The sequence below is a fragment of the Trachemys scripta genome, chromosome 7, assembly GCF_013100865.1.
Source record: "Trachemys scripta elegans isolate TJP31775 chromosome 7, CAS_Tse_1.0, whole genome shotgun sequence".
Classification (NCBI taxonomy): domain Eukaryota; kingdom Metazoa; phylum Chordata; order Testudines; family Emydidae; genus Trachemys; species Trachemys scripta.
Window position 1 is genome coordinate 119,478,575 of NC_048304.1, and position 27,092 is coordinate 119,505,666.

General features: G+C 43.9%; 1 protein-coding gene across 3 annotated transcripts in view; it reads left to right on the forward strand.

Annotated features, from left to right (window-relative positions):
* The window catches only part of SORCS1 (sortilin related VPS10 domain containing receptor 1), a 408,602-nt gene that overhangs the window by 351,195 nt on the left and 30,315 nt on the right, over positions 1 to 27,092 (forward strand). For all 3 annotated transcript variants that reach the window (XM_034776637.1, XM_034776634.1, XM_034776636.1), the window contains exons 17-21: positions 7,484 to 7,597; positions 9,398 to 9,569; positions 16,268 to 16,454; positions 21,608 to 21,741; positions 23,811 to 23,934. In XM_034776637.1, the coding sequence (XP_034632528.1) occupies positions 7,484 to 7,597; positions 9,398 to 9,569; positions 16,268 to 16,454; positions 21,608 to 21,741; positions 23,811 to 23,934 (731 nt within the window). The remainder of the gene's footprint in view (positions 1 to 7,483; positions 7,598 to 9,397; positions 9,570 to 16,267; positions 16,455 to 21,607; positions 21,742 to 23,810; positions 23,935 to 27,092) is intronic.

A 27,092-nucleotide genomic window follows, 5' to 3' on the forward strand; every position in this document is an offset into this window, starting at 1 on the left:
CCCCCCTTACCTGCTTCAGGCTTCCCACGAATTAAATGTTCGCGGGAAGCAGGGGAGGGGGCGGAGACTTTGGGAGGGGGCGGAGTTGGGGCGGGGGCGTGGGCGGGGCTGGGGGCGTGGGCGGGGCCCCCGGGAGTGTCCTCCATTAGGAGGGACAAAATATGGTAACCCTAGGCTTGCAGATATCTAGAGGAGCATGTTTGGGCAGGTATGGAGATCGATTACCCCCTGCTAGCGCAGGGATAAAACAAGAACTCAGGAAAAGAGTGACAAAGATATCTGCTGGAACAGGCAGCATTAACCTCCCCTAAGAAGTTGTCAGGATCACCATTTGCAAAGGCTCCAACAGGCTGAATTGACATATCCACCCACTGTCTAGCTCATGTCCCTATCCTGTGCAGCATGGCACATTTTGGGGTCTGAATTGTCTAGGTGTGAACTCCTGAGCAGAGAGGCATTGTGGTTATTTTGTGCTGCCCCCAGCTCACCTCCAAGTGCCCTTTCCATTGCCAGAGGCCCTCCACCAGGATCCGTGATGGGTTGTGAACTCAACCCATAAGCTGCAACATGGACCCTAAGAGGTTCAGCTCATTTGCTATTTGCAGGCTGGTTGGATGTGTTGCTCCAAGGATATGATGATTTTCCTTGTTTTTCTCCTCTCTTACAATGGTTTGTTTGTTTGTTTTTTTGGTATAAAACAGCCAGTAAAAGCCAAGACAAACACGCATAAAAACAACTGGTGCCATAAATTAACTCTGCAAGTGTAACTCAAACCCTGATCAGCTGCTTTAATGATCTCCTCCTCACAGACCATTGTCCTCCCAAAGAGACTAGTGGCAGGAGTGCCGTGATTCTGGAATACAGGGCAGTGTGATACAACGTGTAAATACGAAAAGATGCTTTCAGTGCAGCTGGGCACTGTCGTTAGCTATTCTTGTCTGGATGTGTCTTCCCAAGGATTGGGATTGTGACTCCCTCACATCCCATTGAGCTTCAGCTGGTGCTAAGTATATTTCCGCATCATATGGTTCCTTGCGTCGCTTGGCATTTCATGCACATAGAGGTCTTGCTTCTAGCTGCATTCCAGACCCTTTACATCACTGTGGCAGTGTAAAGAAGACAGGAACCAGCCAGATCTTCCCACTGGGGAATATTATGGGTTATTGCCTGGGTGGGGTAGGACCAGTGGAATGGCCTTATCATAACCTGCCCCCTTTCCATCATAGGAGTGGGCCAGGAGCGTGCTCAGGCTAAGGGGGGATTTAGGGGATGACATGGGTGTGGCCAGGGCTCCAGCTACTCTGGATTGCTGAATGTCTGTGGGGACCATAACAGCCAAGGTTTAAGTCAGAACTGCCCCTGGGGTTTACAAGCTGTAATTTACTGTGGACACAGGGAGTCGGTTCTGTTGAAAATCCTCCCCCTCTCCCACCTCCCCGGTGCTTTCTCTTTTCCTTGTTTATTTCCTTAAAACTGAATGCGTGGGTTTTATTAGTTGCCTTTCATTTAAACTGAAGATCGGGGGCTCCAGGCACGGCACTGCATTGTAGGACTAGGAGCAATGTGATGAAATTTACAAGAGGAAAAAAATCATATTTCTTCTACATTTACTTAAAAAAAAATACCAGAGAAAACTTCCTGAGAAGAGAGAGCGAGACACCTGCTAGATTTGGTGTCGTCTCTCAAGGAAATGTTGGAACCTGCAGCTTTGTTTTCCCAGCTGATCAGCAGCCCCAAATCCCACTGAAATCAGTGGGAGTCAATGATGCTCAGTACCATTTGAAAATCAGGCCGGGATCCCGGTAGCCATTTAAAAATAGGCTGGAGAAAACACTATTCAAACAATGCTGTGCTGACTTGCGATAGGTCTAGCTCAGCTGTGAGGACTTTCCTCACTCTTACGACTGTGATTTTGTTGTAGCACAGATGATACAAACGTACTATCGCTGGGGCAAATATCGCTGTCCCCGCCTCTTCTCCTCTTTTTCTTTCTCTCTCCCTTTTCGAGTCATTCAATTTCTGGAATTGGATTTTGATTTTGATCCATTTTGGTGTTCACACAGCCCACTGCATTGTCCTGGGAAAAAGCCCAGCTCAGCAGCAAAAACTAAAATAGGCCACTTGATTTGCTTTCCTTTTAATATAAAAAGTCACTTAGTTTTACCTAGATTTCCCAGAGAAGCTTGGGAAGCCAAACAGAAAGAAATGAGTTTAGTGACTAACGGCAAGGCTTGATTTGGAGGAAGGAGGTGGCATCAGGACAGCAATTCTGCTGGCTTTTATTTCAAGAGGAGGGCGGTGAAGCACTGGAATGGGTTACCTAGGGAGGTGGTGGAATCTCCATCCTTAGAGGTTTTTTAGGCCCGACTTGACAAAGCCCTGGCTGGGATGATTTAGTTGGGGTTGGTCCTGCTTTGAGAAGGGGATTGGGCTAGATGACTTCCTAGGGTCTCTTCCAACCCTAATATTCTATGGTTCCACTGATGTTGTGCCCTTTTTTGTTATGCTAACACAGGTCAATCTTGACTTAGGATCTAAAATTGTGTGGGGATGCTTGTGTGTGTTGTGTGTGTATCTCCCTCGACCAGAGCAACAAATATGCCCTCATAAAATAAATAAAGATGTAAAGCTTCTCCTAGGAATCTCATCGAATTTGGGGGATATTTACAATCTTTATCTAACCAAGAACAGAGAACTACTGGGTGAGGCTAGGTTGGTTGTTTCCCCCTCAACAAGGCTGAAGAACCTTGGGAGTAACTTCCGGCTTTTGTGAGTTTTCCTGCTAGGGAACCTCACCTGTAATTGGCTAAAGTAGAAAACATCAGGGGACAAAGGCAAAACTGCAGGTACTTGCATGGTCTGTGGCTCACAGCCAGAGGGCAATGGTGCTTCAAAAATGAAGTAAGCCTGCGCTTAGCTTCCATTCCTAAGGCAAATCCTTCCTAGCAACTGCCTAGAAACTAGATTGTACTTATTCATTTGGGTAAATGGATTACACAGCTACTCGCATGTTATTAAAGCACTAACTTACCAGTGTTCCTGACATTTTACTCCTTCCTACAGCCTGAATGCTCTCATAGCAGTATCTCTCCCGTAGCAACACCTGTAGCCACAGAAAGAAATCCTTGTTTGGGCCAATTCTTTGGTCAACTAACTTCGGGCCATTTTCTAGCATCTCATTCCATCAGTACTCCCATTGGGCCTGATTCTCATTTACACAGAAGGGTTTAAGCTGTCTCTAGTTACATTAAAACACGTATATTTCTGGAGTTTGCCTGGGGCCTTTAAGAAGGCTTGTCCATGTGGCTGCAGCTATAGTATCTGAGGTGAGGTGCACCACATTTAGATGAACCAAATAAGTCCTAATTAACTGATAGGTATGAAACTAATAGGACTGTATTGATATTTAAAAGTGTGTGTGTGTATATAGAAATTACTCTGAACATCTGTAGAACTAAATAGAGAATGATCTCTTTTTTGTAGAATTTTTCAACCATTAAGTAATGGTTTATTAGCAGATATATTATTTAGGCACTTGGGGCCAGATTTTGAAAGGTGTTTTGTTGCTTAAAGATATATAAATATAAAATATATGGAGATATACCTATCTCATAGAACTGGAAGGGACCTTGAAAGATGCAGATAGGAACCTAGTGGGATTTTCAAAAGGTGCCTAAATGCCTTTAAAGATCTGCCTCTTAGATGCTACAGTGAGGGGTAGCAATATAAAACTCTTAACGTAGAGTTAGATCCCTATTCTAAAGGCTGTTTTAAAAATTCTATCAAAAGATTACTAATTTCTATTAAATTCTGTAGGACTTTTCCACAAGTGGGTTTAGCAAGGTGAGCCACGCAGCCGTATGGAATTAAAGATGCCTGTATCCTCAGGTACCTTGACTCTGTGTCACTTAATGGATGTAAGGTTTAAAGGTCAAAAGGCAGGTGGCATTTTCAATTTCTGACAGCACTGACCTGTATTGTTAAGGTGAACTGGTTAGTGTGGAGGAGATCCTGGGTTCAGGCATTAAGATGTCTCCTGATTTTGGATGAGGTGAACAGAGTGGTCCATGGACAGGGTTATTGTTGTCTGAGTGAAACCCTAGTTGGACATTTCTATTCTTTGCAGTGATGGATTTGTTAATAGTTTCTTCTCATGCGGCATCTACATTACTGGAGGTTTGCAACTATGGTATCCCATTCTGTCTGATCCTCCACTAATCTCTGTGGATGAATAGTCCTTTTGAACCACCCAGAATATCACATCATCGACCCAAGATTTTCTTTTTCTTCCTCACGTTCTTCTGCCACCAACTTTCCCTTCCATTGACCATAAAAATGCACTGTCCCCTGAACCTCTTAAAATGTGCCTTGCAAATCAAATCTTCCTTTTTCAGATCTGAGTTTTAATAGTTTAACCTTAATTTAAAACTTTCCTTTTGTGTATGTGTGCATGTGTGTTGTGTGTGTTTATTTTTATATATATATATATATAAAGCGAGCGAGAGAGAAAATCACAGAAGTTGGCTGGAAGGGATCTCAAGAGATTATCTAGTCCATCCTTCTATGCTGAGACAAGACAATGTAAACTATGAAGTTCTTCTAAGATTTTCTTTTCCCTTAAATGGTACTTATAACCTTAACGCCAGTTTGCAGAGTTGTTTTTTTGTGTGAGGAATCTACAATATTTTTAAGTTTAATACTAGTCTTTGACCATAAATACATAAAATCTTGATTGCAGGGATCTATAATTCTGCTCCTATTTACACTGCCAATTAGGTGTGATTCCAGTTAAGCCTGTGGAGGCGAGCACTATAAAACCAGTATAATTGAGAGCAGAATCAGATCTCTAATATTCATTAAAATAATCCCTTTTAATATATGCTGCACTGTCATTGACAAGCTCTCACCTATGCTGTTCTGAGTCTGGCACAAAATGTACCTAGTCTGAACACCAGATGTCTGGCCATGAGGCTGCTAGTTGATTGCAGTCCATCCCTGATGCTTTCAGATTTCAGCAGTCTAGATTATGCTACGGTGATCCAATTGATGCTACCGCTTGTCAATTGCAACAAAGCCTGTTGTGCCAAACCGTAGGCAGCAATTTGTTCCCATCCTCAGTGCTCTGTGTGCACCAGACAGTAGCCAAGAAACTCATTAGTTTCCAAGTCTGCAGAGGGGAAAGAGGTGCTGGTGCATCCCTGGAGAGATATGGAAGAGCAGTTTGTCATTTACTAGCATGATATTTCTGTATGTCCGTATCAAGGCAGCACAGACTTGCAAAGCTGAAAAGGTCACAGGAGAACTTCTATACTTAGGAAAACTATTTCTGCTCTGGAACATATCATTTCATTCTGCGACTTTGAGGAATATGATCCAAACGCAGCCAAACCTAATTAATTCAAGTTTGGTCTATCCAGATGCCTGAATACAGTACCCACATTATTTCAACTGTAATCAAACTTGTAGCGTGTGTGTGTGTGTGTGTGTGTGTGTGTGTGTGTGTAATATGAAATTACAGACCAATATTTTTGGATTAAATTGGACATTGGATGCTGATCCCCTCTGGGCAGATTTCACTGTTAGGTGAAAAACAAAACTGACTAGGGACATGCTATGTGTAGAGTGTTGCAGCTTTTTAATTATATTGACACATGATAACTCGGGAATATAGCATTTCAACGTGGCGACAATTGAATTACAAAGGAATGAGGTCCTGTTTGTACATAAATATTTGTTCTCTCTAGGCAAATTAAAATGGTTTTACTTCTCATTAGAGAATATTTCCATAGCCCTGGTGTCCTCCTTCCAATAAGGATGATTATAGGAGCACTTGGCAGGCTGGCAAGCCTGTCTTGAACTTCTAAAGCCATTAAGCAAGGGTCAGTCACTGGTATGTTAGGAACTAGGCTCCTGAAAATTGAATCATAAAAACTAAGGATGGAAAAGATCATTTTAGGTCATCTAGTCCATCACTTGGAAATTGCAGGACTGTTTCCTAGAGCATGTCCTCAATTACTTTGTAAATCCAGTTTTAAATATGCCAGACAATGGGGCTTCCAATGCATCCCTGAAGAACACTATTCCATAGTCAACTAGACCTCACTAAGATGTCATTTTTGATATTCAGCCTATGTTTTCCTTTGGCCAATTTCATTCCTTTACTCTTAGTTTTATCCTTTTAGACCACCTTGCACCATTTCTTTTCTAGGCCTTCAGGAATAGAGCTGGTTGAAATGTTTCAAGCTTTTAAATTTTGATGGCAAATCTTGCTGGAATTCCAACAGAAAATATTGTAAATTGTTCATGACATTTTCCTTTGCAACGTTGCTTATAGTTCAAAAGTTTAATTAAACTCAAGCTTTGAAAGTCAGCATTTTGACGTCAAAGCAGGGAAAAGGTTTTCACAATTTTTACTCTTGTTTGACCATCTCTTTGTTGGAATTAAAAACGAAGCAGTCACTTTCCTGGAACACCATCTCTGGTCCAGCTACAGGAAGAACAACCTGGCTCTCTCTGTATACAATCCTGGCAGTCTAGCTCCTTCCACTTCCTTTGTCTTCTGTCCTATCTCCTTTCCTTCAAGGTCTTAGCTCCCATCCAAGCCTCCTCCAATCAGTTTCTCCTCCTTGCGGTTGTAATTATCAGGTCACTTTCTACAAAGAAGAGTGGCATTTTAGAACAGGAAATCTGCTAAGAAGACCATGTTCCAAAATTTGTAAGACGACAAACAGGAGTATTGTGTAATTAATATTCCCCATTGCAAAGCCATGATGCAACTGGATGAATATGTACAGGACAGTGTCTCAACAGCATTCCAGTTACGGTCCAAGGGGAAAATTAAAAGAAAGAAATAATTACCATTTTCCACCAGCTCAATCCTCTTCCTCTTTTTGACAGTGATAACTTCTCCTTTCCCAAACTAATGCAGAAATGAAAACAAAACAAACAAACAAACAAAAAACCACAGCCTTTTCTGTTCCATACCAAAAATCCTGCATGGAAGTTTATCCCTCCTGAAAGCTTTCTCAATTTGCTTTAGGCCTCAGGTGACGTTGTGTCCAAATAACGTCAGTTTGGATTAAGCTATTCACTTTCTAAAGCATCACTGAATCCGCAGCAATTGAAAATTGCTGTGAGTTCTGGGATTTGCTACATTTGCGCCAGGATCTGTCTGTATCCAAGAAGCAATGCCAGACCAAGACACCAATCTAGGCCTGACATTTTACCATCTACGATTTCATAAACCACCAGGACTAGAAACAAAAGGGCTTGTTTTGCTCTGGCGTACACTGTCCTAAATCAAGGTTAATGCCACTGAAGTCAAAAGCAAAACCAGAATCAGGCCCAGGTGCTGTATTTATTATATCCTTTGAAGCTGAAAATGCAGGAAAGGGACCCAGAGCCATCGCATCCATATTAGTGAGGACGAGTTAACGGCTGATTTCCTTGTCAATGCATTTTCTTTCTTTTTATGGTAAAACAGTGATTATGGATATGAGCGTCACACCAATGGCCAGTGTCTACCGGCGTTTTGGTATAACCCGTCGTCCTTGTCAAAAGACTGTAGCTTTGGACAGAGTTATCTCAACAGCACCGGGTAAGTGGATTTACCAGAAGATGATTTTAGCAAATCCTACCCTGCAGCCTTCAGCCACATGGCATCTACAAGCTGTCATCCCAGAGTTATTTAAAGCCTGTATTTCCTGAGACACAGGGTCCAATTCAAAACTGGTTAAGTCGATAGGAGTTTTTTCATTGATTTCTTCAATGGGCTTTGGATCAGGCCCATAATTCTCTATTTTTGTTTTTGTTTTTATTTTCTTATTTAAATCTTGTCTGGAAAAATGATGCTACAAGCAAACTGTAGCGTAATGGACAAATGTGATCTACGGGCTTATCCAACATCCATTGAAGTCAGTGCAAAGACAGCCATTGACTTCAGTGGACTTCGGATCATGCCCTAAATCCTGAAGAAAATCCAAGTAATCAAAGCTGAGAGTGGGATACATGTTAGAGGAAGGCAATAAGAATTGGGTTTAAATTTGAAGAAAGAGAATAATAACTAGATAACCCTTGAAGTTCTGACTACTCCATGACCCTCTACAGCCCCATTAAAATCAGTGGCAGTTGCAGGTAAGGTCAACAGGAGTTGCAGGTCTCAAGTTCTAATTGCATTTGCTAAATATAAGGTGCATAAAACATGCACAAAGAACTGACAACTATACATCAACCTCTTATAGGTTCACAAGCTGCACACCTGGGTCCAAGGATCTAGCCCATTACCTTCAGCACTGATAAATATAAAGTAGCCATGTTTGTGACTCCATAAACAGAATCTGCCTTAGAACAGCAATGTCTCTCCCTGGAATGCGGTGGCAACACCAAAAATCCACTTAAAAGAGAAAAACGAAATAAAGGCACGTTGGGGTTCACAGTGGCATCTTACAAGGGAAAGGAAAAAAAATTTCTCAAGAGGTTTACAGTGTATTGTGCATTAGATAAACACAACCGTGCTGCACTCAACAGCTTAACCTTAGAATATAAATATAACCGATATCTTTCTATAGCTGTCTGTCAAAAAAATCTCAAAGCACTTTTCAAATGCATGGGGCCAGATCCTGCCCTCCAGTACCTTTACACAACTTCTTCTAAATTCTGCTGCTCTCCAGCTGCCATAATCTCAGCACCCAGTGCATGATAGAGCAACCTTCAGGCTGCTCTATCTTGGGTCTTGGTCCAAACTGTAACTGCTGGGCCCAAAATTGCTGTGATAAAATACATGGTCTTAAAGTTATCTGTGCGCACACACTCTCCTGAGCTGTGTTCAGCCCTAGCTCAGGTTACGAAGTGGCCTAGTGGTAGAACTAGGAAACTGGGCTCTTGGATTCTAATCCTGGTTCTGTCACTGACTTACTCTGTGACTTCTTGATGATCTAGCTTGCCTCTCTGTAAAATGGGTCTAATAATATTGAACGTCGCTCACTGCAGTGATCGTAAGCTTACTTCATGTGTTTTAAAAGCTCTGGGATCCTTGGGTGAAAGGTGGTTAAAAAAGTGCAAGATTGGATCGTTGGAGAGAATTGGCTCATGCCCCACTGAGAAGCAGAAAGCTCTGCGGTGCAGGACGGCAGTGGTTTAAGCGTCCAGCAAAACTATGCAACTTTTTAGGGGAGCAATGTCTGAGAATATTGTATCCAGTTGAAAATGCAACATTATGGGCTGCTTGTGCACTGTAGACCTGTGGAAAGTGCGACTGGACCACTTAGCTACAAAGTACTTAGAAGCCAGTTTGCTCCCGGCCTCACCCACCTGAAGCAAATTTGAAAACTTCCCATGCCTGGTTTGAACTTGTGAATCCCTGCATCCCCTCCTTACACAGAGATCTCTCTCTTTGCAGGTACAGAAAGGTTGTGTCTAATAACTGCACCGATGGCGTGAGAGAACAGTACACAGCTAAACCCCAGCAGTGTCCTGGCAAGGCCCCCCGCGGACTGCGTATCATCACCTCGGATGGGAAACTGACCGCAGAACAAGGGCACAACGTTACTCTCATGGTGCAGCTGGAGGAGGTACGGTCTATTTTTATGGGCCCCCTTGGGCGTACGTTAATCTGAATCATGCAAGCTTGCAAAGACATTAAGAGCTGAGACACTGGAGTAGGGGATTAAATCCATTTAACAATGCATCTCAGTCTGAATGTGCATGTAAGGCAATAAATGATATAAGGTGATGCTGGGACACAAAGTTTGTTTCCAGGCATCAACCACAGATCAGAACCAGAACTTCACATCCAAACCACTTCAAATTTCAAAGATGGTGCAGGTTAGAATCTTGACACCAGCCTGTCTCCTTTGGTTTGGATTCCCAACAGGATCTGAAAGTGCAAAATGGACTGATCATTGGTTCCAATTAGATGTTGCTGCAGTTCAGCCAAAGATGGCGGAAATCTCACATACAGGTCTGATCTTGAGAGATTTCCCCGCTTTGAGATGGCTGAGTTTTTCTGCCATTTAGGTGTTTAGGGCTAAAATCTCCCAAGAAAAGATCTCAAGATTTCATCACAATGGAATCCAATGGTGAATATGAACCCTAGCCTCATTTAGCTTCCACCAGAACAAGGGTGGTCTTAAAGTCACACACACACACACACACACACACACACACACACACACACACACACCCCTCCTGATTCTAGAACTTTACAAAGTGGCCTAGTGGTAGAACAGAGAACTATGAATCTGGGCTCTTGGATTCTAATCCTGGCCCTGCCATTGACTCACTCTGTGACTTCTTGATGAGATCGCTTACCTCTCTGTAAAATGGGTCTAATAATAACGAACATACCTCATTGTAGTGATCCAACGTTTAATTAATGTGTTTGAAAAGCTCTGAGATCCATGGATGAAAGGTGGTTTTAAAAAAAAAAAAAAAAAAAAAAAAAAACCTGTAACCTCAGCACATTTCTAATCTGCAAGTACATTTCCTCCCAGCCTGGCTCCTCTTGTACCTAAAGTATTTTATGAAGTCATTGGAGAGAATCCATGAAATCTCCCATCCTGTTTTCTCTGCTCCCTCACTGATTTCCTCACTGTCCAGATTACCTTTTCCTCCCCCTTCCCTTGTCTCATTTGGTTTCCTTTGTGGTTTGGCAAGCAAGTCCTAAACACTGATATGTGTTTACACAAAAACCCAAAATGCATGGCAGCTTACAGGGACTAACTTGGATCTCCGTGGTGGTGGTTTCTGATTTTTGTATAGCGATATCCTAGCCGATATAATGAGGAAAATCCGATACTGTTGGGGTCAGTGGTTAAAAGTTGTAGGTGTCGACTAAGGCTTTACGGCACCTTTTCCTTCTCTGAACAAACTTGCATACTGATTTGCAAAGGAAGCAGCATATAACAATCTGATGTGCTTTGGTGTATCTAAATGTTCATTCTCTGAAAAAAAATGACAAAAACAATTCAAAATGTTGATAAAACAACAAAAACTCACTCCCCCACCTTTTTGTCCATTTTGCCACTGATAAGGGGAAATAAAGGAAAGAAAAAGGAGAGAAAGTAGGCAAAAACATTAACTAAACAACCCAAACCAAAACATTCACAGTTTTCAGTTTTATTCATTGAAATATGGGAAATTTAAAAAAATAATTCTTTTTGAATTCTTGTTTGTTTGTTTGTTTGTTTGAAAAACTCACATTTCTGGTCAAAAATAAAATGTGTGGAAAATTTCAACCAGCGCTAGCTACTGCTGATGCTCTCTCTAAAAATGCTAGACACATGAGCTGCACAACGAGCCTTAATTGTTTGGCCGCTGAAGTGGTAGGAAGAAACTGACCAGCTACAGCTCCTTTGGTTTCACTGATGCAGAAAGAAACAATGAAATGCTTCTTGCGCTGGGACATGGGCGCTCCTGTCACCTGCGAACCTGTTTTCAGTTGCTCACCACTGATGCAAATGGTGGAGCTATCCAGAGGGGATAAGAGAGTTACTTGAAAGCACCCTGAAAAGTCAAGCTGCTTTCGGTAGGTCTGGCCTTGTGTGAGGAGCCTTTTAATCTTAGGCCTTGTCTATACATGCACATTGTACTGCTTTAAGTATATTGGGTTAACGGACTCAGTACAACCTTCCTAGTGTGGATGCAGTTATGATAAAGGTTTTTATACTGGTATAGCTTATTTCCCTAAGTTTCGGTGAATCGAGTATACTGCTATAAGGCCGCATAGGTATAGTAGGGATTGTACCCATTAACTATTTCTGTAAAAGTCACATCCCTAATGCAAATCGTTAAATAAGTACCAAAGCTGTACATAGGCAAGGCCTTAGATCCATTTCCTTCCAATGCAGATGAGAGGTAGGTATCAAAAACAAAGAGTGTGCTCTGGTTAGCTGTTCACATCAGAGGAGGACATCGGGCATGTCAAAACGAGCGGGATAATGTGGACGTGCATATGTGATTTTGCTCGAGGACATGTGAATTAGTGCACCCAGAGACAAAGACAGGCCAGTCCCTCAGTTCCGGAGGTGATGGCCAATGATTTTAATGACTAAGCTATTCAAGATGGACCAGTTTCTTCACATGTGCCACATTTTCAACTCTTGTGAGGTAAAAGACAGACAGAGACCTTTTCTCTTGTCTTCGGCACTTCAGAACACTGCTGCTTTAGCGCTTCCCTGGCTCTGAGATGTAGCTAGTTACCCTACGTACTGTACCTTTCCAACTCCGTGTTCGTACTCCAGTTCCATTTGTCACAAGAGGACTAACAGTGAGGACAAGAAAGCTATGAAGCTGATGAGCAAAGAAAAGATCTGCTGAGACCTGTACAGCTGTTAACTTTCTAAGCCTAGTTGCCCTCTCTAAGGAACAAGCTGAGACTGAGTAGAAGAGAGGAGAACTCATGGTTATCCCTGAAAAATCAGCTAGTCTCATAGGTCAACACAACAGCAGAACAAGAGGAAGGAAAGAGCAACTGCTAGCAGTGAAGAGTATGGTGTCTCCACAGAAGCACATGATGAGAATCAGAAAAAGGTTTCATAGATCTGGGTCTTGCACAGAGATGATCAGACTCACCAAAGTGGAATATGACTTTCTGATGCTGTAACAATGTCACCGGGAGGAACAAGGAAAAACCGTTCAAAAACAGCCTGTGATCATATGGGCCTCGGAGAGAGGAATATTGGTGAATCTGTGGTTAAGCACTGACAGTCACTGAGCTAGTGAAGAGGTAGGAGAACCCCGAAAGGTCTGCCTCTTCTTCCCAAGATCTGGGAGCAAGTGTTTCTAGTCCATCAGCTGATATAAATTGCTGTAGCTCTATTGATGTCAGTAGAGCTATGCTGATTTCCACTAGGCGAGGATCTGGCCCCATTCGTTTTTTACACCGAAACTCTTGTGCCTGTGATGGGGCAGATGGCCCCACACTGGCAACAAGGGGGTTAATGAAAGTCTCTGGATCCAGTTGGCCCGATCACGCCTGCAGCAAATGTCAGGCATCAAGAGGAGAGTTAAAAGGAGGAGATCTAGCTCAGTCAAGGGCAGAATTTTGCTTCTCCTGGTGTGAGACTGAACTATCCTGCTGGCTGGACGAGTCCCTGCTAGAAGGGACAACCAGACCCTAGGGGATCAGCAGAAGCACAGATTGTTTGGAGACGAGCCCTGAATAGAGGGGCGGGGCCCCACTGAAGATTCATTGGATGATTCCATTATGAGTTGGGGGGTGGGGTTTGTTCCTCATTTCCTTTAGTCCTTATCACCCCAGATGGGGCAGGACTGAAGTTTGCCTTGGCTGGATGGCCAAAACACTACTACCCTGAACCTCACAGCAGCCTACCAGTGGAGACCTGGGGGGAGTCAGTCCCTGATGGGCCACTAAGGGGTGCTGCAGAGGCAACCCAGTCACAATGCCATTTTCCTGGAGGTGACTCTGAGGGGGCCACATTTTTCGTATACACATATTTTAATGACTGGTCTCAACTGACCTGTGCTTTCTAAAGAAAGGTAAATGTTTCCACGCATACCTAAACACCAGTTCTCCTGTTACTTGTTACTTGCTACTTTGAAATGTTCCAAGAATCAACTTGTGTACAATTTATTAATAAATGTTAATACAATCAACTTGAAACCAGCATCCTTGAACTTGATTATGGTTGAGTTTATTTGACTTTACATGTAGTCATCCAAATATTCTTCTTGGAGGAAAATGGCAAGAAACCATCAATAAGCATCATTACTGAATTAGGGCCTAAGGCCAGCGATTAATAAAGTGCTTAAACATGCACTTAAAGATAAGCATGTGCTTTGCTGAATCAGGACAGACTTAACTTGTTTAAAGTTAAGCATATGCTTTATGATTTGCTGAACTGCGAGTCTTATTAAAGAGCATTCTACAGACAGACGTGCACAGGAATTCAGTGGAACGTCTCCCATAAAGAAATGTCTTCAAGGACACATTTTTGGATGCAAGTGGAAAAGTGCCATGGGGGGAAATGGGTGAATCTGCATAAAGACTGTGTAAAGCACATTTTTAAAAACATTCATTCAGGAAGACATCCCGACAGAAGCAGCGTCTGCCTGTTGCAGTGGATAATTAAATCCGTTTTAAACATCTGTAAGGAAAAAGAGACGCAAGCCCATGCATAATTGAAGACTTTTAAATTAAATCTGAGGCATGGGACTAAAATTAAAAACTTTGAGCTGTATCTCATTGTTTTAATACTTCAATCTACATACAAAGACTAGCACTTAATACGGAAAATTCATGATTACAACCTTCTGGGTGAAATTTAAATGGAAAGCTGGAAGGCTGCATCCTTATTAGATTGATTGGGATGGGCCATAATCTCCCATATACCAAAATTCTAATGGCAGTATAAAAGTAATCAAAGTGTAATAATATTTTGCAGACCGCATGGCATGTTGCTAACAAATGCTGAAGTGAAAAGATTCAGAGAGCTTGCTGAAAGCATTTAGGTCCTGTGTTTGTTCTAGATTTTTTGCAAGAAATAGGTAAGTTTGGTGTGGATAAAAAGGGTGCTGCTATTTGTGTGTTTAAATCCCCAAAGGTCGGGTTTTGTTAGTCAATAGAGTGTCTTTGAAAACTTAATTATTATGTCAAAGTGCTTTTATTTTTTAATGGTCTGGTTCTCAAGACATGGGTCTGGGCCTTGGAAGATCTGGATTCCACTCCTAGCTCTGCCCCAGGCTTCATTGAGGTCAGTAGACCTACTCATGTGCTTAAAGCTAACTAGAGGCTTAAGGGCTTTGCTAGATCAGAGCCTATATTAGGATTGCAATGTACCACCTGACGGCTACACCACACCTCGTAGGTAACACATACATTAAATCAGGTTAGCAATGCCAACCCAAAGGATTGCTCTTTTCCTGGCTATCATAACAGGTGTCTGCCTACCCCAGTGTGACTAATATACAGGGACTGAATTTCGGGGACCTAACGTTAGCTGGCCACCTTTGCAAATTGTGGCCATACTTCCTAAGAGTTTGCATTACAGACCTCTAGAGATGGTGTTGGAAGATGCTGCTCATTCAAGAAGTTGGACTTGGGTTAATGCTCATTGCGTTGATGCCCATTTGCGAAGCCACAGGAGAAGTGCACTGGGCTTACTGTCCACTTTACTTGGGTTCTGCAGATCCATATAATCTACCACTATGCTTGTCCACGTGCCGAGTACACGCCAGAAAGGGCAGCAGGCAAGGCTATAGGGTTGGGGGAGTTGGGTGTTTTATTTTTGGTGCCAAGTGTCAGGGATGAGAGCCTGCCGCAGAGCTAGGTTCTGGGCAACCTAAGAAGCACTGCTGGCTTTTAGACTGCCTGATTTATTACACCGCAGTCCACCTAAAAGCATTTGCCCACAGCCAAGATAGATCCTGCCTTGTTCCAGCCTGGCCCGTGCCCTGCTTCATTCCACTTAGCCTGGTTCTGACTCTGGGCTCTGATTTCTGACTTCAGCTCTGATCCTTGGCTCTGATTGTTTTACTTCATCTTTGACTATCGGCTCTGGCATCTGGCCTCTGACTCCATCTCTCATCTTGGGCTCTGATTCCTGGCTACTGACGCCTCTCCCAGGGCTGGTTTTAACCCTGTCAGGGCTGGAGTGGGTAGCCACCCCGCTACGGCGTATAAAAAGCAAGTTCATTCGCTAGTGTGGAATATCAACCCTCATAACAGGCTTTCTCCCGGGTCTCCGCTCTTGCATGGAACATGGAGCTCCTTGCTGTGGTTTTTGCTGCTGTGCTTCCTTTTTTATTTTTCATGGTCGCCAAAAGTGCCAGATAAGCAGCCCAGAGGATGAATATCCTCCGCTTTACCCACCGAACCGCTGCGCAAGGCAGACCCTACCCCTGCACTGCTGGGATTGTCTCTAGGCAGGGGGAGGGGAGATTAGTCACCATGCCTGTTCAGTCCTCAGCCTGCCCCTGCTGACCCAGCCAACCCGGGGCCCAATTAGTGCTGGTGGGTTTTGTGAGTAGTTGAGCGCTTGCAGCTCATTTCAAACAGGCCACGGTACAGCTCTCAGCCAGGTAAGTCATTACGAGCCAGGGCTGGGTTCCCCCAGCCCGACAAGTGAAAGGGATCACAGGCTGTTGCAAAACCTCTGAACCATCCTGAGCTGCTCTCTGAAATCACTTCCTGTAGGTACAGCCTAATCTTCTCCCCGCTCTGAAGTCCGTGGGAGTAGGTTCAGGCCACTAGTGAGGTCAAGTCAGAGAAGAGTCGTTTTCCTTATTGATTCCTTCCCCATTGTCATAGGGCGACGTCCAAAGGATGATCATTCAGGTGGATTTTGGAGACGGCATCACCCTGTCCTACGCCAATCTCAGCTCGACGGAGGACGGGATCAAGCACGTCTACCAGAACGTGGGCATATTCCGAGTGACCGTGCAGGTGGAAAACAGCCTGGGATTGGACAGCGCTGTCCTGTACTTACATGTAACTTGTATGTTATTACTGTGTTTGGTTTACAAAATATCTTAAAGAAACATTCCATTCTTTAGAGACGATTCAGGAGGCTCCCTCTCTGAGAGGAGACCTTCGGAGACGTGTGCAGAGTCAGAGAGAATGAACTTTTGTCCTTCCCAAAACGGAGAGCCGGAGAATCCAAAAACTATTCACAGATAATGGCCGAGATTAAAAAAAAAAAAACAAGACTCCTCATTTTTAGTGCCTCAAATTTCAGGTTCCCAGCTTGCGATGCCTTAAAGAAAGGGATCTGATTTGCAAAGGGCGGGTGCTCAGTGCTTTCTGAAAATTAGGCTCCTTTAAGATGTCTCAAATTGGGCAGCCAAAAATGGAGACATCCAGAATCGCTGGCCACTTCTAAAAAGTTTGGCCTGTATGGATACATAGGGATCATGTGCCCACTGCTGAAATGCTGCCACTTCTGGGGTGGAAATCACCCTTTCTATCATGATGGAAACCAAATTCCTGAATCTGGAGAAAGTTATGAGAAAAATAATATCTTCCACTGCTTTTCTTTCTAACCTACTTATATCTCAATGACAGCCAATTTAAAACCCAAATTTTCCTCTGCCCCTAGATAGAGTTTGTTATTTCCCTTTTATTCTGGTTAAGAATTGGTCCAAGCGACAAAGTTCTGACCCATGTCTGAACTTTCCCAGAGTTTTCCCGAAGGTTTAGCTCCAGGATTTGGTGTGGGGGTGTGGGGGGCAGGGAGTTGTGGGTTTTTTTTTATTGTACATGCATGTTATTTAGAAAGGAAGTGTTAAACCCTGGAAATATGGCTACAGTAATTGTTCTTTAATTAATACCTGACACTTTTATAGCATACTTCCTTCAGAGGATCCCAAAGCATTCAACAAGTTCTATGCACAGATTGCAACTTCGAGGTTACTTTGTTCACCAAGAATGCAGCTGTCCCTGGGGTGCAAGACAGCAGCTGTTTAACAGTGCCCAGCAACACTCCAAACAGGGCAGAGTGAAGTATAATCCTATAGTTACAGAAAACTGCAGGGGGGATGCAGCTGGAACACTGGGGCTTACAGCTTTTCTCTTGTAAAAGGTGCCATGGTAGATTTAAGGTGAGTTTTTTCAAAAGCCACCTGAGGGACTTAGGAGTCCAAGTCCCACAGAAGGTCTTTGGAAAATCACCCCTCTTAATGATCACAGGTGGTCAGGAACCCAGTTTTATGCCTCATGTGAAAGATGGCACCTTCTGCAGCACAGCACTTCCTAGCATCATCCTGGGGCATTGAATCCAAAAATAATGCCTTAGAGGAATGAAACTCTTAAACTACTCTCTAACTTGGGGTTCACATTTTGGGACTTAAGCCATGTGGTTCCTTATGCTGAGGCCTGGGCAGTTTGAGGGAATTTCTCAGTTTTGGGGCCAATGGTGAGGTGTTTTTTTCTTAGCTGGCAGAATATTTTGCCCTTGCATAGAGCTAATGACCCCTATTGCAATTGGACAGACAGAGGGTTTTTTTTGTTTGCTTGTAATGGAGATATTTTATCTCCTAGAACTGGAAGGGACCCTGAAAGGTCATCGAGTCCAGCCCTCTGCCTTCACTAGCAGGACCAAGTACTGATTTTGCCCCAGATCCCTAAATGGCCCCCTCAAGGATTAAACTCACAACCCTGAGTTTAGCAGGCCAACGCTCAAACCACTGAGCTATCCCTCCCCCCTCTGCAATGGCAAAAGATGCTGTGTTCGAGTTTTGGTTAACCCTCCTATGCAGCGTTGACTGATCAGTCATGGTGTGGGTTTGGCTCTCAAGACAAGCCGCTGGCTACACCTTGTTCTCTGAGGAAAAGCCGTTCTTTGCTCCCTCTGAGCCTCCCCTGCCTGCTCCTGTTTATGGATAAGTCAGTGGATTGCAAGCCAGGGGTTATTTCTAATAGCTTGTGAAGATCCCTGGAAACAAATGGAGAATTGTTTCGGTGGTAATATTTCCAGGGAGGTTCTGACAGCTTCGCGCACACAGGCTTTGTAATCAGCTGCAGCTTAACAAGAGGAGTTTTCAAAGGGATGATCATCATTGTGCTCTTCTTGTTTGCAAACTAATGAGGCCACAGGATACAATAGCTGTTTTCTTATGCAGGCCACACGTGGAAAAGAGAAAGCTGTTGTCTAACTCTGCCACCTGCACTAATTAGCTGTCTGGCCAGCTGATCTAAGGAGCCTGTAGTTTTTGGACACTAGAAAAGGATACTTTAAAAGGCGGCCTTTGTATCTTTTCTTGTGAGACTAGATACAATTTTCAAAATGGCCTAAGTGACTTAGGGGCCTAAATCATGTAACCAATTTAGCAAAAAAATATTATTTTGTAATAGAAATAAGCCCAACATTCACCAGAATCACTTAGATATTCTGAAATGTCATTAAAAGTCTCCATGCAATCAGGGTTTTCTGATGGGCTATTCATTGGGGTGTGCCCATATCACATTAAATTCACCAGTATAATATACATGTCCTATCTAATCTATTTCACTCACCACTCATTACCCTTGGCACTTCCCTGATCCTGCAGCAGTCTCTGTGCAGACCTGGTCCCCTTGGGTCAAGGTGGAATAGCATTAATTTGCTCTAGCTATTACCAGCTGCAAACAGCCACAGAGGACTGGAAGCAAAGATCATTCAACGGGAAGGGGGGACATTTTCGCCACACATTTTCCTATGGGGCCCCAGTTCCCCTGCTATGCCAGCTGCAGGGAATTGGCATGGCATAAGAATCCTTCCACCTACTCTGCACCACTAGAGAATCACCTTTGCACCGGAGTGGGACCTATGGGCTGTTTAAACTGGCCTGAGGCCCAGATTACACCAGCGGTGAGAAACCAAGGATCAGGAGAGAGAGAGCAAAGGTGAGCGTTAGGCCTGTAGGGGCATGCTCATACAGCAGGCTCTGATTGTGAGCCATTTCTCTAGCATCAAGACCATCTACGAGTCATCTCAGCAGGCATTTCAGGTCAGCAGCAAACTTATTCAGTCTCCCTGCCTGTTGCTTTAACTCTTTAAAATTATGTAGCCGGTTAAAGAGATTCTTTAGGTACAGGCCAGCCCTACACAGGTTATGGTCTCAGTACCAATTCTGTGCACCCAAAGGGTCTTCTAGGGGCATGGATGGTGTTTTGGGGCAAGATGCAGAGTTGTAGTAATGAAATGGCTCATAGACCGCATGTAAAACTTGAAAGTGCAATTCTCTTGTAATTGGACAAGAGTTCCCTTCCTATCCCATACACCTATATGGAGTGATACAGCACCACCTGCTGTTCAACCAATGCACTCCAAACAGCACGTCCCTTTTCTCCCGTTGTATATTGGAATGCAGATTTTAAAATAATATGGGCCTGTGTGGATGAGCCTTTCTTTTTCTAGCATAACAAGGAAGCAGTGAAGGCCTGAAAGGGCATTAAAGACTCGATGCAGCACCGGGCCCTTTGAGAGGCCTTCTCAGCACTACTACATCCAACAGTGCACGAGATAAGCTAGCATCGGTGAGAACTAGGTGTTGGAGCTGACGCAGTGCACGGTCCTGCTCCTAGCTCTACCACTGCCACTTCTTTGGATGCTTGACATTCTGCCTCCTTTGCTCCTTCTGCTGCCCCTGGACACTTAGTGAGTACAGAACAAGGCCACCTCATTTGAAACGCACGTAGGGCTGGATAATGATTAATTTCAGTTCTCGCCCCCTACCTGAGACTAGACATAACCAGCGATTTCCCCTGTGGCTGTGGATTCTGGTCGGGGAATACTTTTGACAATAGAAAGAGGTGTAGGACAAAATCCTGCAGCGCTTCCGAAGCGTGAGAAAAACAGGAGCATTCAGCCACTTCTGGAGGTATGGCAGGGGGTTCATCAGCAGCCATCAGAATAAAGATTACCCATAATCCTGGCCTGCAACAACCCGGTGGTAGTCTGATCCTGAATGCCCCTGGATCGTATGGTTGTGGTGTTAAATAGTTGCCGTGTTTCTACCCCAGAGAAGGCTGCATTTCACGGGTGTGTCACGGAGCCACATGCTCCACCTTGTGCACAGTCATTGACACCTTCTGAGCTGGTAGCTTCTGACACCTTCTCTGCACAGGTGTAAAAAGTGAGGAATCCTCTAGTGATCCTTGTGGGTGAATAACGCTCTATAAATGATGCTATATATATGTGTGAAGTCATTTGGGAAGTCCTGGTGTCAAATATCGACTCCTTTAGTAGAGCAGCCAGATCACGCGTGGATATTGAAATTAGTCCAGAAGTGCCTATTTCAGTGTTTGGAGCCCCTGGGTACGGAATTTGAACTGAGCCTGTATTGGAGAACTGTGCCCCCAAATTATCTTGTGGTTCTGTTGTCCTGTCTCTTGCTTCATCTCTTTAAGGACCGCACTTCTGTTCTCCAGAAGAACGATAGTGACACACACAGAAAACAATCCATAAAACAAGTTGTGATTACAGACCCACGCCTCCCCATTTTCCCATCATAACTGGGAGAAAGGAACAGCCAGGTCATGTTTCAAAGTAAATGCTATTTGTCCATTAAACTACAAAACTTGGCTACGCTAACGAAATAAAAGACACAATGTAGATGAGAGAAAAGGACCACAGGGAGAGGAAAAGTGAGAGTTACGAAGAAGGGATACATGGGATAGATGCTTTGGTGGAGGCCCTAAACTGGTATAAATCCATGTAGCTCCGTTGAAGTTCACAAAGCGATACCAATTTACAGCACCTGATATCTGGTTCTTTAGGTATGGATCCAAGTATTTGTAATATTACTATACTCCTATTAGTGCTTACTCATGAAAATTCTGGTGTCTTCCCAGGGTAGCCCACCCAGTGTGACTCTGTCTCCCTCTAGTGGGTAGTTCATGTATATAGATTTATGAGTTTGCTACAGCCTCTGAGCTGTAGAGGTGGAGTTCTTTAGTTCAGGTAATAGCAATTCCTGATTTTAGATGCATGGGTCCCAAATGTCTTTCCTCAGCCACAGTACAAAGACAGAATGCTTTTACATGTGGTGCCCCACATGACTTTCCTCTTTATTGTCTCATTTGAAAAGCTGGAGGATCCAGTGTCAGACCCACATTTTGATGCCTAAGAGAAGGCGCTCACCCTAGTTGCCACTTCTTCTATCTCCGCAGGCCCCCTGGAACACGTTCATTTGTCTCTCCCGTTTGTTACTACCAAGAACAAAGAGGTCAATGCTACGGCGGTACTGTGGCCCAGCCAGGTGGGCACGCTGACTTACATTTGGTGGTTCGGGAACAACACCGAGGTTTGTATGCCCCTACAGAACCGTAGCAAACCATCCCAGGAGGAATAATGTGTCCGGGAGTGGGCGGGGCCTGTGAATACTCTTGAATATTGAATAAACCCATTACAAATCAGAGCAGTCAGGATTCGGCACATTGCTCTAAAACAATAGGAACCTAGGCATTGCAAATCTGGATCAGCTCCATCTAGTCCAGTGCCTTGTCGCTGAAGGTGGCCAGCACCAGGTGCTTCAGAGGAAGGTGTAAACTACCCCACAGTAGGGAGATGTAGGATAAACTCCCCTCCCCATCTATGCAAATCAGCATTTTTTTAACTACTTAGCTATCTCTGTGTAAGGATCATTTGAATTTTATGCAAATTCCTAACCCCCATTGAATAATGCTGAGGGGATCTGATTGCAAAGTAAGCTAAAAAGTTTTTTTTTCTTTCTTTAACTAAAATACAAATTTGACACTTTTTACAAAACTAACTATCTGCGCTGAAGTTTTCTGTTCATCTGAAGCTGCCTCTGTATAGCCCCAGGACTTAAACCCTGTTCCCTAGTCTATGTGGAGTGCGTGACTAACAAGAAGGAAAACTTTTTATTAATAACACCAACGCTTCCCCTCTAAACCAATGCAAAGTTCTCTTTTTGTCTGTTAAACTATGTATGCAAGAATTCTTCATTACCACACTCTGGGGGATGCAAAATAATACACAATACATGTATCTGCCTACGGACGCTACTTACCAGAAATAGAGCACATACAACTTTCTGCTGTCTCTTTAGTTAGGATGCTTGCAAATCTCACCAGGTGCTTTGTAATTGTTATTTATCTGTATTGCAGAAGTACCCAAAGGCCCCAATTAGATTCGTAGATGGTAAGGTCAGAAAGGACCATTAGTTCATCTCGTGTGACCTCCTGCATAGCAAGGCCATATAATTTTACTCTGTAATCCCTACATTAGCCTATGTCTTGTGACTGAACTGGAGCATAGTTTTAGAGAGCCATCCGATCTTGATTTAAAAACAAGTGATGGAGAATCTGCCACAAGTTGTTCCAGTGGTTAATTACCCTGTTTAAAATTGCATCTTATTTCTAGCTTGGATTTATCTAGCTTCAGCTTCCAGTCATTGGATCTTGTCATGCCTTTGTCTGCTAGATTGAAGAACCCTGTAGTATCAAATCTTCTCCCCCGTAGGTACCTACAGACCGTTATTGTCACCTCTTACCCTCCTGTCTGAGAAATTAAGCATATTAGTGACTAGTGCTGGCCGAATGGCTCCCATTGAAGGGGAGTTTTACCATTGACCGCAATGGGAGCAGAGTTCGACTAACTCTGGGTGCTTTTGAAAATCCAAACTAGTAAAGGAATATGGGAGGTTATGGCAGCGGCTGCTGGATGAGGTCAGAAAGGCCAGTACTGCAAGCACTAGTGTAGTGTCTTCACAAACATAAATGGTAGCCTGGAGTTCCTGGAGTGGAGACGTGTAATCATGAGCATCTCCTTCGGAGAAATGGCAAATGTGTAGGAGGCCCATATCTGCCCTAAACCCTTCATTCTAGTAACAGTGGTGTCCTGGAAGATACCATTGGCTATTGAGGGAGAAATCTGGGTCCGTCCCCACCTCTGTTACCGACTCTGTGTGACCTGGAGCAGGCCGCTTTGTCCCTCTCTGTGTCAGCTCCCCAACTGTACAATGGAGATAATGGTCTTTCCTTCCCATTGGCTTGTTCAGACTGTAAGCCCTTTGATGGCACCTTATTTGTACACAACACCTAACGCAATTGGGCCCTGGTCTTGTTTGTGGCCTCTTGGTGCTACCGTAATACAATTAATAGAAGAGAGTTCTAAATGACGGATTTTTTTTTTTATTTCCATCCACAAAAAAAACTTTTAAGATCTCTGGTTATAAACCTAGGATGGAGAAACCAGTCGAGGAGTAAAGAGTCTCTCAGTCATCCTCCCCCGTAGATCCAACACACCATATGCCTAACCTCCCTCCTGTTTGGAGTAGCAGAGGTAGGACTTCTGGAATCAGGATGGTCAGATGGCAGCCTAATTCCCCCTTTTCTCATGTGTTTGCAGCCACTGGTCACCCTGGAGGGGAGCATCACATTCACATTCTCTGTGGAAGGGATGAACACGATCACGGTACAGGTCTCGGCAGGGAACACCATTCTGCAGGACACAAAGACTATTGCAGTGTATGGTGAGCCCTTACCCCTTTATTTTTCTGTTGATTCCCTCCAGCAAAGCAGTGGTGGCATCGCTCAGCACAGGATGAGAATATAGCTGCATAGATGTACCCACAACAACAGTGTGCTGTGTTTGTGACACATCAGTAGTTCCTATAGCAACATCCTGGACCCAACTCTTATTAAAAAGAGAAGCCCAGTAGTATTGCTCCAAAATGCATTAGGGCAGATTCTGTTCTCAATTACACTGATGTAAATCCGGAGTAATTTCTCTGAAGGTAATTGGAGTTAATCCAGATTTACACCAGTCTCAATTAGAATCTTGCTCGGCATTTTACAGTAGAGCCACTTCTAGATGATTATTGCACAGTAGAACCTCAGATTAGCGAACATCAGAGTTATGAGCTGACCAGTCAACCACACACCTCATTTGGAACCAGAAATACGCAATCAGGTAGCAGCAGAGACCAAACAAATGAAAAGCAAATACAATACAGTACTATGTTAAACGTAAACTACTACAAATATAAAGGGAATGCAGCATTTTTCTTCTGCATACTGAAGTTTCGAAGCTGTATTAAGCCAACGTTCAGTTGTAAACTTTTGCAAGAACAACCAGAACATTTTGTTCAGAGTTAAGAACATTTCAGAGATACAAGCAACCTCCGTTCCTGAGGTGTTCCTAACTCTGAGGTTTTTCTGTAATATTTTCAAACGTGGCCATTGGAAAAGTGGGTTATGTTATTGACTGGCTTAACTCCATTGATGAGCAGATGTTTTGTCCTGATGATCTGTGTCCATTAGAACATACGTCTTAGTGGTGCACAATTGACTATTGTCTTTTCCCCTGTATTGCAAGTACAGATCACAGTGATATGCTGGATGGTCTCCCAGGTTTGGGCTATTTCATGCCTCCAATGGAATTACCCCTCTCTAGGTACCATTCAATCAGGCTTTTATCCCTGGGCCTCAGAAAAATACTCCTGAAACGAAATGTTTTGTTTCCCCTGTGGAGTGGAGCAGATTATGCCGTGTATCTGGTATTTTCACAGACATTTCCACACTCACTCTCCATTCAGACGATTACGTCTGTTAAGAACCGTGCTGTGTTACCAACACCCTGCATGGGCTGGATTCTCAGCTAGGCTGAAGCGCTCTCCAGATCCTTTGGGCCCTGGTGCAAACTTAGGGCAGCCTTAGAGCTGCTTTCAGTTGCACCTGATGGCAGCTGCCCCCGCTAGGGGCCATTCCAGCAGCTCTGATCACACCCCTTTTCCCTTTCCCTGCCCCATCCTCAACACAACTTTTCTCTGAGGGCCATGACGTGAGGTGGTGGTGATGGCATCACCCCTCCACACACACGTCTCTGCTGGAGGTTGGGAATAGGTGGTAATTCTGACACAGTCCCTGTCCTGGGAATTGGAAGGAGCCGGTGGGTGGTTGTGTGGGTAGAGTATCCCTATGCTGGGGAAATTCCCAAGAAACTAGTTAAGTCAGCGTTATAACCCCTCCATGCTGCTGGAGCATGGAAAAGAGGTTGCATCACGGCTGAGATGCTGGCACAATGTCTTTTTCTAGTGCAAGGTACATATGGGTCCAGTGAAGTGCATATACTATCAGTTGGTTGGCTACCTGCCTCCCACCTTGCGTATGAGAGGTTCACCAACCCTTAGCTCCAGCCCTGGGAAATGGGATTCATCACAGATTAAAGGGGAAATGATTTGGGGCAATTCTTCTTTAAAATATTGGCGGTGCCTCTTTCCATGAAGTGACCTATCTAGACCCACAGGCTGGGCTGGCGGGGGGTGGAAGCTATCCAAGTTCTTTTTTATTTCTGATCCCAAAGTTGTTTCAGCACGGAAGCTTCTCTCTCAAGTTGCAAATATAAATGTGCCGTGTCTCTCTATCAGAGCATCGGTTAAAATCCCATCCAAATCCCATGCTGCAGCCTTCTTCCATATTTCAGGAGTCAAGTTTTAGTGTAACATTTCAGTTAAATTCCCCGTTCAAGCCCCCTGCTGCTCAACGGGGTAAAGTAATGATGACGCTGCCTCACTTCTTTCAAGTGATGCTTTTGAGTGTTTCATTTGCATCCTTTCATAAGGTAAACATCCTAATTGCTAGATAAATCACCTGCATTTTGGAAAGGAAAGGAAAAAACAACACAGCAGCCTACGTGAGGGTATTCCCGGCTCTGTGTGCTGTTCCATTTTGATAAACCTTTGATGAGTTGATCATACATTAGTCTTTGTTAGGAATGACATGCTGAAATTAGTGGAAGTGACCAGTGGCATATATAATAGTCAGTCTGTGAATAGCACAAATTTTAAATTGCTTTGTAGGTTTCAGTCCAAGTCCCAGTGGACAAGTGTCCACATGGCAAAAAGAAAACCATCATTATTGACATCCTTCTGGGAAATTTCAGCTGAAATTCCAAGGACTGAATAGGCCAGTCTGAGTTACCCTAGTCAGGCTTCAGGTCCATTGTCAAGGCAACGTGAAGACACTTGCATTGCTACCACCTGTGTTGCGCCTATTCTTAGATGAACCATGAACTTCCATCTCTGGTCCGCTTGATGCGATTCTTTCTCCAACGCAAAGTTCACACACACACAAATTGCATGAAGCAAGGACCAGATCCTTGTAAATCGACGTAGATCCTTTGGCTTCAATGGAGCTACCTCAGTGTACAGCAGCTGAAGATCTGACTCTGAAAGTTTTAGAGCCACATGTGCCCAGTTTATCAATATAGGACCGGTTATAAAGTCCAGAAGCTGAAAGGCACTAGTCAATGTAAATGACCTTAAGCATAATAGGTAAAAATATGGAAGGAGGATGGTTCATTTAAGCATGTGCTTAAGTGCTTTGCTAAACACGGGTGGATCACGGCCAACCGCACTGGTGTTAGAATGATGTATTCATAATATTGCGGTGGGAGGGGATCTCATTGCTGTTCCTGAGAAGGGAACAGCAATTCAATGGAAACGTTGGGAATGTCATGGAGCAGAGTTTGAGACATTGTTTTGAAACTCACTTGCCCCTCCCTTGGTCCATAGTAGCCCAAATTTGTTAACCAGCAGGTCCATAACAATGCCCATCTATCCCTCCTGCGCAAGGAGATGGGTAGCTCTGGGGTAGCAGAGTGTGTAGTAACTGATAGGGATGCTGTGGG